Raw genomic sequence first — 12,848 nt, 5'->3', positions numbered from 1 at the left:
CGGGGCTAGCTATAGCCTTTGGGTTGTAGCCCCTGAGCTTCTATCCGGGGCTATAGCCCCCTCAGTCCCCCCCCACACCCCACATCCCCAGCAACGCCTCTGCTCTCCAGCTCTTCCAAAGTGCCACCCTTCGATAGAAATTCACATTATTCCCGAATGCTTTAATCACAGGTTTCCACAATGCCACCCCCCAGAAAAAAAGAAAACACATGTTTACTCTGACAGCCTCGGTGACCCCGAGTTTGATTGTGTAAGCAGGTGTTTGTTTAGAGAAGCAGGTCAGTAGCCCGCCAGGCACCCAACAGGTTTATCGATTTCCAAGCAGTGGTTCAAACAACACACAGATGAATTGAACAGGCACGTGAGCGTCCAGACATACCTCTTCCCCATCCTCCTCACTGCTGATGTCACTTCTCTGCAAAAAAAGAAGAAAGCATGTTTGTCACAAGCACTGCAGAGTTTACTTCTGTGAGAAATGTCATCAAAACAATTCCGAAGGACACCTGAAGCTGGGGGTGAAGTGAAGGGGTGGTGTCTGATGCCTGGGGTTCTGCCTTTCTTACTATCAACTCATTACAACATTATCCCCACCTTCACAACACTGCACTTTAATACATGCACTTTTCTATTCAGAGTAGAACACAAGCCCTCAGACCCCCCTTTTCTAAAGGGCTTTAGGTTACTACTAGTGGAAGTGCAGAGCTCACACAGGTGCTTTCCAAGGCGTGTTAGTGAGAAGAAAACATCAACTTTCATCGCTCCCATTCCTGGAATGTGACATCATTGACTGGGTGAGGTGATTGGCTTTGGGTCATTCCAGAACAGCTTTGTTATTGTACAGGTCCGTCACTTGATATGATATGATATGGCATTTATAACACGCCTATACACAAGTGTTTCACGGCGCGTCGAGGCAAGGGAGAGGAACAAAGGAAGACAAGACAACGATCTTACTAGGCCAAGTGACATTGAGATTGCGCAAGTGCAGGGGCGAGGGATGGGGAAAAGTGTTGTGGGAAGGGGAGAAGGAGCAAGTGCAAGACATATGACCAAAACATCGAAGAACAAAAAGTGTGGCCAGCAGGTGGCAGTGCAGGGGTTAAGTGAAGACAACAAGTGTTAGATAAGTGCAGGTAGCGGGGGTTTGTAGGGTTGCAGAAACAGCCCTAAGTGCAGGGTTGCCAGGAGGCAGTGCAGGTGTGCAACTGGGCGGTCACGGACCTGGGCCTGTGGTTCAGAGGGTACCCATGTAACCAGTGCATTATCAGACAGGAAATCAGCAGGGAAGAGGAAGAGAGAAGGCAGAACCAAAAAGGAAAGTCTTGAGCTGCTTCCGGAACCGGAGAGGGTTCTGTTAAGGTTTCAGAGAGGCAGGGAGGCTGTTCAAGTGGGGGGCACCAGCTGAAGAGCGAGATCTGCCCCAGCTCGCTGCTTGGAAAAGCGACTGACCCTCAAGGGGTTGTAGGTGGAGGATTGAAGAGCTCGAGTGGGAAGATACTTCTGAAGAGAAAGCTGGAGATATTTTGGACCCAGGCCCCAGAAGGTTTGGTGGACAATGCAAAGGGTCTTGAACGTGATCCTTGCAGCCACTGGGAGCCAATGGAGAGATGTCAGTGCTGGAGAGATACGACCCCTGGGCTGGAGGGCAAGGACAAGTCTCGCAGTCCTGTTCTGGATGAGTTGCAGAGGAGGGAGAGTATAGGCGGGCAGATTTAAAAAGAGGCTGTTAAAGTAGTCAAGCCTAGAGAGAACCATAGCTCTGGAGACAGTGAGCTTCTGGGGGAAGGAGAGGAAAGGAAGAATACCTCTGATACTTGCAGCCTATATAGAACCCTTAAAATATGAACAGTCGAAGATGCTTCATTTCACATATAACATCCTCTCACAGGCTTTAAAGTGTCAGTGAAGAGCCCTCCTCGGATACAAGGACACTATTGTGGGGGGTTGGGGGGGTCTACATTATCATGAGGCATATAGTTTCTTTTTTGCAAAGACATAGATATATCACTGAACGTGACTATTGTTTCAGGATGCAGTACAGATTCAGTAGCTCTCATGATGTCTAGTCATGCAAACCCCATAGATCCCTATTTTGAAACCCCATTGGACTACAGTGTGGAAGTGTGGGATTTCTTAATACCCATTAAAATGAAATAATTTTTGTGGCAGTCATTACCTCCACACAAAAGCATGGAGTTTTATAAAGGTTTGGTAACAAAAGCTGTATCAGCGCAGAGTGGTAAAACATACAATATTTGGAAATAATGCATATTTTATCGCTACTGATCTACACATAACAAGGCCCATAGTGTTAATACCAGAAACACGTACATAAGAAAACTTTGCCTAGAACAGAGCAGTTCGCCAATTGGCAATGACAGAATAGACCAGTTGACGGTGGGGGTGGAATGGGAAGTGGGGATTAAACACATAAACCAGGGACAGTATGTATTGGGGTTGGAAATTTAATGTATGTACAGAGGAGTACGTACAAGTCGGTACTCATCATACATGCGCCATTAATGGAGGTGAGTGGATTTGAACGCAAGGAAACCTTCGCAGTACAGAGGTTGACATGCAGTCAAATAAGAAAGGTTCAGAGATTTTTCAGCAACGAAATAACACAAGGGCCAGTTATGCAAAAAGAAAACCAAATTGAAAAGAAATATCCAATTTAGATTCATCTTCTCCATCAGAGATCCATAAAGGAAAGTATGACTGGATGTAATCGCCTCAGGCCAGGACTTTTGGACCGGTCATTATACTAAGCGATAATGACCGCTCCCAAGGTTTATAGGGCTATTAGCACATATTGGTATCAGAAATATAGATTTCAGAGTTGTTGTAAAGTAGAAAACATTTAATATTGAGTAAAATAATTACTCAATGCTAGTAAATTAAATGTTCTTTTATTTCGTAATATTTAAAAAACAAGGGTGTCTTTATATGTTAAGCATTTTAATTGCAAACTTGGTTGAACTGGAAAGGTTTTAACATGAGCATGCAATAGGTGACATGTAAAAAGAAATGTTTTCTGTAGAATAAAGTGAAAGCTGTTAACACATTTTATCTTTTTCTTTGGTGTGGTAAATTGGGCATTGCAGTGAAAAAAAGATCCTCACAGAGAGGGAGTTTTTTGTTAATAGAAATTGTGCCAGGAAACTGTATTGCTGTTTCCCTGTCTGATTTTGAAGTCACATTTCTCAGAATGCAGTCAATACCAACAGTTATAATAGCTCGATTGGCTGAGAGGAGGTCAAAAACGACCACGATGTGCTAATAGAAAAAACAATCCTGTAACAGTGTGGAAAGTAACTGCTAATATTTAATCTGAAGTCTGTTCAGCACCATGACAACAGCTGTCTCTACTCCACAGGGTCTTTAAAACTCAATAAAAAACTAGACACCCACTTTTACATTGTGAGGACACTCAGATTCTGTATGTAGCACTTATCCATAGTTCTATTTGGAGTTCTAACCATTTAAAATTTGCTTGATTAAAAAATAATGTGAGCAATTGTCTTGTCTTCAGAGTAAAATCTATGCGCTTCCTCTAGGCTTAGAGTTTGATATGTATTTTAATGTTTATCCTTTTCAAATACCCTTCACATTCTCACAGTAGTTGAGCAAGTTTGTGCACATTGCACATTACAAAATGGGCAGAGTGCTGACACAGTGACGTTCTGCAGAGTGTTCCCTAGTTCAGAGTGAGCTTTGCAAGGTCATAGTCACGCATAAACGCTGTGTTTAGGTTAATTTATACAATACAGTTCCTGAAATGGATACTGTGGCTTGATTTGGGCATTTTGGTGTTCTGATGTACACTGCTCTTTTCATTTCTGTCATCACCTTTGCCGAAAAGTAATGCAAAACCTTGTGTGTCAAGTCGACCATGAAAAGTTGCTCCAGTGTTTGGGGTGGTAAATTCAATGCACACATCTCAAGATTACAAATATAGACCACACAGTTTCCAATCAATCTCAGTTTTGCAAATCACAGTTTAATACCTTTTTTCAATGTAAAGAACACAGAAAATACGCTTAACATCTCTTCATTTTAAGAAAGTTAATATATCTAGAAATAAGCAACATGGCATGAAAGGGTGTAAAGCGGGTTATGGTACTTTACCCTCATAAAAATATATATTTGGCAGGTCAAATTGTAAGTTTGAGACTGATAGCTGTTCTCAAGTATCGATGTGGGGGATAAAAAAGATTTAAATAACTTAAGAAATTTACAAAAATCAGAATGAAAATGTTATTTGTTCAATATTTGGTGAGTGGTACAAATGTCATCTATTGTATACATCTGTAAATATACCAAATTATTTTTCAGGAAAACTTCTCACCCCAAAGTCAGGAGAGTCAGATAACATCACTCAAGAAACTATTGAGCTATCCAAGAGGCACATCTGAATGCCCATGTTTCACTGCTCCATCACAGTATGTGCTGTGGTCGATAACTGAGACCATACAGTGCAACGCTAATTTTGAAACTGTCAAAAACAGTATGACGGCCCATGGAGCCTGTGTCTTAACACTTCCATCGATGATCTTAAAGAAATGACTGACTGTCTAGCCATCCCATTCAGATAACTTAGACTTATCTGAATAGATTTGAAAATTAAATTTACAATTTCTTACAATGCCATTAGAGAGACCTATTGCCTCATCAAAATAAGTAACATTTGTGGTCCTAAAGGGATCAACGCTCGCCACAATACTTACTCAATATTTGCACAAAAACATTACACAATCTTTCCACAGGAATGTATATAAGATTCAATTGGAATACGGATGATTTGCAATTACAGTTTGAACTCAAAAGTAATGGCTTGATAGATAATATCGAATAAAAACCTGGATGGACAAAAATGGTCACAGCCTCAATAATATGGAAACAGAGCTTAATTACAGAAGCACACAATATAACACTTAATTTAAGCACCCCTTCTTCTTCATTGACTCATCCCGAGTTACCATCTTGCAATAAATAACAGCTCAAGTGATATTTTACGACTCGCAACTGTACATGACATTGTATGTCAAGTTAATAACTAGGTCAATCAGTTACAATATCTGATCCTTTAAACAAATACATCCTTACTGTTGTCTCCGGTGTTTGGTTTGTTTGTCCCTGTATGCATGCTCCACCTGAGTGATGAAGTCAGTGTAGAATGTCAGTGTGGAACCCTGTGTGACTCAGAAGAATGTTTATGTTGGTTGGGGTTCTTACCATGTTGGTTGGGGTTCTTACCCAGGCAGTTGATGGAGATGTATCCTGGGTGGTGGGAGCCAGTGGGCTCTTCCATAATATCCTAGCTCCTTGATTATTGATACCCAATGACGTGATGCAACCTGATTTCCTGTAACTCAATAAACCACTTATGAAGTACCCTGCTGCTCAAGATCCTCCTTTCTATCATGCAATACTTACCACTCTGAAAATTACCATACATCCATGGTTAGAGGCATAATAAGTAATACAAATGATTACTTGAATTCCCAATACATTGGCACAATGCAAACACTATCAACAAGCTTCCAGTCTTTCCACGCAATGTGGCCCATACGGTCACCAACTGCCCAACATGTGTCCATGCTACACACTTCCTGTGCAAATTGTCAGGGCTATTTTTGCAAGCCGGAATGCTTTCTAAGCTGGCTGTCCTAACTCAAGAAAGCATATACGACAAACTTCCCAACCACCTTGAATCAAGAATCTGTTCTTCATTTCTAATCAGAACATTGCAATCTTTTTAGACGCATGTCCTGGTCTCACCAACATTGATGGTTACATCTTCAGGTGGCAAAACATTTGCAGTCTAAAGACCTTTAATGTGGAACAAAATCCCTATCAAGATGAGAAATGTAGGCCGCCTTTTTCAATTTGAAAACCAGTTTAAACCCTACTTCTTTGCCAATAACCTAATAACCAAATGTATTTCCTCATGACTATACATTTATGTAGCACAAGGGATTCCATTGTCGACAGATCTCAACAGTGGAAAAAGTACCCAAAAGTACATGACTCTCAACAATATTCAAATTCTGCTAATATAACATTATACAACACTCTCCCAACCGAGAAAGAGAGATGAAACAATTTTGTATGAGTTGCTGTAAGATGGCTTCCATTTGCTTATCAATATTTGCGGCCATGTTTATTGAGGGCCACAGAAGAGGGCATTTATTAGTTAGAGCACTATAAGATGGGCAACCGTATGTTGGACAATACAAATATCGAAAACATTGAACAAAGATAGGACTGCTATCTGTGAAAACATGGTATGATGGCTGATTCAAAGTGCTTAGGATCTGTTATCATTGTAAATAAGAGAAATTGCAAAGTACTCTTTCTACAAAGCAGTATTAACTGTGCCTCAACTAAGCACACCATAGTCACCACACACATCAATTGGAATGTGAGGTGATAACTTGCGGATTAAAGTTGATTTAATGTAGTAAATCTGAAAACTGGTATGATCAAGGCTCTTTGCCATGTAGTTTTAGAGATTCTAGTACCACTTTTAATGTTCTTCACATTTTTTGTAAATATGGGGAACGACTTCAATCAATTGTATCCTGTCTCCTTTCTTTGGTTTCCTTGAAAGAAATGGACTGTTGCATATAATGAACGATGCTCCTGACAGGATATAAAGAGAGCAGCATACATAGGGCAATTGATCTGAGTGAGAAGTAACATTCCTATTTGATTGATGACCTTAATTAAAATGATCATCAATCAAATAAAACAAGTAGGAAAACTAATATGATCTACAAACATCTCAGCATTTTGTGATAACAAGGTGTTATTTAAAAGTGCAAACATCTAAAATTTTAAACTGAGTTGTAGTCATTGGTTATTCATAGTATGGAATAAAAAAAGATGTGCTTTTTTATTTAAAGGAATTTGGTATAAATAAATTCCATTTATATTTTTCTGATTACATTCTTTTGGTTTTAATTGTTGATTATATGTGCAAAATGATGCATTATAGAATTATTACTTAACGGTATATGCAAGGTTTATCTGTATCCGAGGGGATCAATTTTGTCTACTGGTCCATGATCCCCCACCTTCCATTGGGGCTAGACATGTTCTACCTTGTTAGTAATATATATGCTGGACCGAGCTTTAAAGAATAACGAAAAAGGAACTTGAGATCCAGTATTTTATGTTCATGATCTTCAACCTGACATAGATCAATTTTTGGGAATTTCTATATAAATTTTAAATGCACTCGGATTTTTGTTATACAGACAAAAATGTATTTGTCTATAGAAAATGTACTCCGAGATTCATTATGCAGTTTAATAAAATAATTATCATAATGATCATAATTATTATTTTTCTTAGGACACTAAAATGAACTATTGCAGATGTAGTGGATTCAGTGTTCAGCAAGAGCTGAGTGGATGAAGTGATGGCTTTAATTCTCGCACAATGGGTTATGTTTCAGGTAAACTTGCAGTTATACGACACCTGTCCCTTTGTAACTTTGCAGGACACAAATGATGTCAATGGATTGTTCTGTGTCGCTGCTTGCACCCCTGCCTGTGCCATCTACGGTTACAGTGCTTGCACTTGTCCCTGCTATCTAACATGCATCAAAACCTGAAGTTATTTCTTTGCCACCTTTTCGACTATTACTTGAATGGTAACTCGTGCAACTCTTTTTCTATACTAACTCATCCCTAGACAGCCACTGCACTACCTACCGGAAAACCTTCTGCCTGAAATGTTCTCTTGGTTGCCAAAGGACAACATGGATAAGCAGATTTCCAGGTCACGTGACTTCAGAGAAACGAAACTGCCTGAGTTGTGAAACTGAAGACTTCTATATTAAGGTATTGCTGTGGAATCACATGGCACTCAATTTCCTTAATAATAAGAGAATTGTGCATTCCATTGAGCTCATACAGGACTCATCTCAATTCCCAGTGTACTTTAAAGGGCTGTAGCTTATAAATTAATTGGGTAACTCTATTTTTCCATTCAACCCAAGACTTCCTTTAAGGAAAGGGGTCTCTTCCCCTAAAAACGAAATTCTCTAATGTTACTGCTTTCTCCAGACTGTGCCTGTGGAACAAAGGGATCTCCTGGCCCAAAACGAAAAATCCCAACACCCTGCATTCCCTTTGAAAGTGCATTTTCCCAAAACAAATGTTCCCATTGATTCAGGCTCCCAAATCCTGCCTTTCAAATAAAAAGCCAAACAAAATGCCCAAGATATTCCCACTCCCTAACCTTGCCTTTAAACCAAGGGGTGTCAAATGTAAATGATGCTTGGGTGGGGTACTGGGAGAAAAGAGCATTTTTGATAAATACATTAAGCAAAGCGTGATTCTCCAGTTAAAGGATATACACTCTCTCCTGAGAGTGGACAAATGACACTCATAGCAGAAAGGTTTGAGGCTGCCTTGGGTTAAAGAAGGAACAAAGTTGTTGCTTTTAAATGACTGGGTGTTTCCAAGCTTTCCTATGTGTTCATATGCGATGTGCACTGTGATTTAAAGATAAACTTGTGTTCATAGAAATTGAAATGTTATTCAAAAATATCTGCTAGTGAATGAGAATAAGTAAATTACCTATAGCTGAAGTTGGTGGCTTATGTTATTGTGGTGTAGCTATTATTAATTCTGTAATTTAAATAAATCAATATATATTCTTCTATGCACTGGCCTGGTTCCTGGCTTATTGGTCACACGGGGGTGGAAGCTGAGTGGTGTTATACACGTCTGGAATTGACCCAAACCAGAATCCGTTCAGCAGCTTGTTGAGCGACACCTTGATTAGGGAAGGAAGGAACTCCCCCAGTTGAGAGAGGTCATCCAATAAATCGTTACAGACTGCACTCCAAACATTCTGATTGGCTGAGAGGAGGTCAATGAGTCTCTCCACATGGTAAAATAAGTGTTATAACATGAGCTCTTTCCCGTTTCCCGGCGTTTTATGGTCTTTTAGGTAAGGCAAAAATTCCATACTGCACTCCATGAATACTATTCCTTCAGCCAAGGAAGTTTTAAAATGCTAATTTTTCACCTTAAAAATGAACCGGCTGGCTGTTTTTCCTTACCAATAATTTCTGATAGATGAGTCTTCGAAAGCTATTGGGCCTCATTACACGGTAGGCGGTAACCATGGCGCTATTAGCGCTATGGTTGCCGCCGGTACCATACCGAGGCCGCCTTGGTGGATGGAGGAATTACCGCCCTACTCCAAGGTGAGCGGGGGCGGTAGTTCCCCATTCACCAAGGCCCTTCCCCATTCCCATTTTTGCCCCCATAGGGCATAATGGGAATGGGGAAGGTGCTAATTACGGCACCGCAAATTGCGGTACCGTAATTAGCTCCGAGGTCCCTTTGCGGGTCCCGTCCTTAACGCCTGGAAAAACCAGGTGTTAAGGGAGGACCCGCAAAGGGACCTCGTAGTAAGTCGGTAAGGGTTTACCGGTACCGGTAAACCCTTACCGCACAACGTGTAATGAGGCCCAATGTCTTGTTGCATCTCTAATTTCAGTTAGTCAAATAAAAGATGTCAAACTTGCAGTTTTGATGTATGGCCTCATATGTTTGTTCTTTGTTACATTTGAAAGAAGAGTTATTACAAATGCGTCAATATTCAATGGAGAGAATATCTTACAATTTAGAGGCCATGTTAGATAAGGCCTAGTCACAAGAGCAAGCTTTGGGGAAACTTGGGTCGAAGAGAAACAGATAATCAATAGAGTGGAGAAAGCACAGAGAAAACATAAGATTAGATTAGTAGAAAAGACCAAAGCAATATAATACAGAACTTGCCATACTGGGGATTTTGAACAATATATGACGGTCAACCTGAATCTACAAGACAAAGGACAGAAGAGGGCAGACGGAGATTTGACAATACATTCTGGACCAAGTGAAAAGGCAAGCAGCCATATTCAGAAGATGATCTTAAAATGATTCATACATGCGTGGGTTACGGATTTGATCTATTGGACATTACTGCAGCGTCTTAACAAAATTAAAGCCAAGAGTGGTTTTTGGACGCAGCCAACACATCCATGACATGTAGCCAGAAGTTGGGGTTCACAAGGATTTTCTGCCATCAACAACCATAACGTCAGTCTGGTTTCATCCAATGCTTGCAGATCAAGCTCCCAATGGCCTTCATGCATCTCCTTGAATGCTGTGCCAATGGGCAAGGCCCTACAACCGTGCAAACATACAAGGTTTTCAATCTCATCAGTATTGATGTAAAAGGGAAAGCCAAGTGAGAGTGACCTAAATGTCAAACGGGAGAATGACCGGAATGCTAACTTAAAGCCGCCGGGTTTAACACCACCCGCCTGCAGGCGGACGTGGAAACACTGGCACCATCACAAGATGGTGCTAGTGTTTCCACTTCCCCATTCCCATTGAGTCCTGTGGGGATTTACCGAATTCCGCCACCGTAATTCCCGGGTCACCGGGGTCATAATGTCCCGGTAATTCCAGGAATCACGGAGACGGAATGGTAATACGAGTCTGCTGTAACCGGCTGTAATTTCAGGCACGGTTACCGCCGGACTCGTAATGAGGCCACATGTTTTCTGGAACTGTGCTGCAATAGTGAAACAAGGCTAAAATAGCCATCTCAACTAAAAGAACAAGTCCGTTTTTAAAGATGTATGCATAGACAAATATCATTTCCTAAGAATGCCGAGTCAAGTGCATACATAAAGGGGTTCATCCTGAGTTCGGCGGTAATATGGTGGTAACTCCACCTCAGCAGAATTATTGTTACTGACGTGGTGTCTGGTGGAATCACAGCCATGTTACAACTTGCAGGGAGTGCGCACATACCATTAACGGTAATAGTAATTGCGCCGAAAAAATGTGTTTCGGTGGAATTACCGTTACTGCTGGCACATTCAGCGCTAATTCTTCCAGTGGCGGCCATTTTTAAAAAAATAATTCCAATCTGAATCCCCCATTTTCAGTTGCCGTGCAAACCCAGAAGGAAAAAAGAACATGTCACAGGACAAAGGCAGAGGGAAGGTTCCAGATATGAGGTTTCCCAAGCAGAAATTCAGCAAGGCAGAACTGCAGGTCCTCACTGATAAGGTAGTGGCCCATGCTGAGGAACTTTATGGCTCTAGTCACAGGAAAACATCTCGTCAGAGCAAGGCTGCCGTCTGGGCCACCATCCGAGATAAGGTCATGACAGTGGGCGCAGTCTCACGGGACAGCGCAGACTGCCATAAGAGGTGGAATGACCTCAAGGCCAGGGACCCAGCCTCCTGTCAAAACACCAGTGGGAGACATCTGCCACAGGACGTGGTACTGTGTGCCCCCTTGTCTTGACCCCGTGGGAGGAAATGGCAAGTAGCATCCTCCACATGGAGGGAATCGAGGGTGTTGGGAGTGCAGAGGTTTCAGCCAGCCACAAAGGCAAAGCTGGTGAGTATGAATGTGCCCCCCCTCCCATGACAATGCACTGGACAAATGACCATCCCATGCACATACCCAGAAATGGGAAAGCAGTAGCCTGGCGAAGCGAGAGCCTTAACACCAGGCCCCAGTGCCGTTCCCGGGCCGGTGAAGCCAGCAGAACATGGGATTATTGCCACTAGCACCCCAAGGCAAACCTTCAATGTGCTAATAGCAATAGGAAAAGAAAACAGCCACGCTACTTTGTTCTCAACAGTGGCCGGGGAGAGTCAGGATTGCCATGGAAATGGAAGGTGGTGCTCCGCTCAGAGCCCCTCTTCCATTTGAGGCAATGGCCCTCATTAGGACTCTGGCGGAAAACCATGGCGGAATGGGGAATTACCACCCCATTCCAAGGTTGGCGGGGCGGTAATTCCCCATGCCGCCATGTATCCCTTCCCCATTCCCATTTTTGCCTCATAGGGCATAATGGGAATGGGGAAGGTGGTAAGTACAGTACCGCAAATTGCGGTACCGTACTTACCTCGAGAGTCCCTTTGCGGGCCCCTACTTTAACGGCTGGTCTAGACCAGCCGTTAAGGTCGGGTCCCGCAAAGGGACCTTGTAGTAAGGCGTTAAGGGTTTAACGGCGCCGACACCTTTTACGGTGCCGTTAACCCCTTAACGCCTGGGTCCTAATGAGGCCCAATGACCGCGAAGTTAGGCGGACGGAGCGGGCTGAGGAGCCGGGTGTAGGAGCCACTTTATGGTAAATTGAATGGGGTGGTGAGGGATTGAGGGGCTGGATTTGGGGGCAAGAGGCAGGGGAGGAGGGAAAACAGTATTGCCGGTGGAGGGCGGGTGTGGAGAGCGCTCAGATTGCTCTAAACCCAGGCTTGCATTGATAGATTCAGCCCGGAATCTGGAGCAACCTGATTGCCTCCTGCACAAGCCGAGGGTGCTTATAAATATTATTATGTGTCAGACACATCATATGCTAGTTGGTGGAAGAGAAACATTATTAGTGACATTAGGAAGCAGTCCCTATTTTTTATTACCAAAACATTGCAGGGATGAATTCCTTAATTCACCTAAAATGTTTGGGATTAACCCCTTCCTATTACTCCTTTCGTGTGATGCGTTTTAGTTTCCAGGCGCGTCTTGCATTATTACTGTGGTAATCTTGCAAAATTCCCCCAGTATGCCCCCGATAATGTGAAAATGTCCGAACTGTAACTGCTCCCCAGACCACCCTCAGTGCCCCCACTTCAGATGATGTCCTCTTCCCCCTCCTCACCTCTAGCCTGATGCGATTTCAACCTTTTTCCTCCTCCAAATAAACATTTTTTTTTGCACTTTTCGTGTTCGCATTCCCTTGATATCACTGTGGTAATTGCTCACATTGAACAACAAAATATTAATTGCGGATTTTCATTTCTGTAAAGCCTCTCT

General features: G+C 42.4%; 1 protein-coding gene across 1 annotated transcript in view; it reads right to left on the bottom strand.

Moving 5' to 3' along the window:
* Window positions 1-12,848, bottom strand: part of ITIH2 (inter-alpha-trypsin inhibitor heavy chain 2) — a 149,254-nt gene that overhangs the window by 94,450 nt on the left and 41,956 nt on the right. The window contains exon 3 of the mRNA XM_069629675.1: window positions 380-415. Within this exon, the coding sequence (XP_069485776.1) occupies window positions 380-415 (36 nt within the window). The remainder of the gene's footprint in view (window positions 1-379; window positions 416-12,848) is intronic.

This window comes from Ambystoma mexicanum, chromosome 12 (assembly GCF_040938575.1).
Source record: "Ambystoma mexicanum isolate Mex_15411 chromosome 12, UKY_AmexF1_1, whole genome shotgun sequence".
Classification (NCBI taxonomy): domain Eukaryota; kingdom Metazoa; phylum Chordata; class Amphibia; order Caudata; family Ambystomatidae; genus Ambystoma; species Ambystoma mexicanum.
This window is presented reverse-complemented; position numbering and strand designations above follow the sequence as displayed.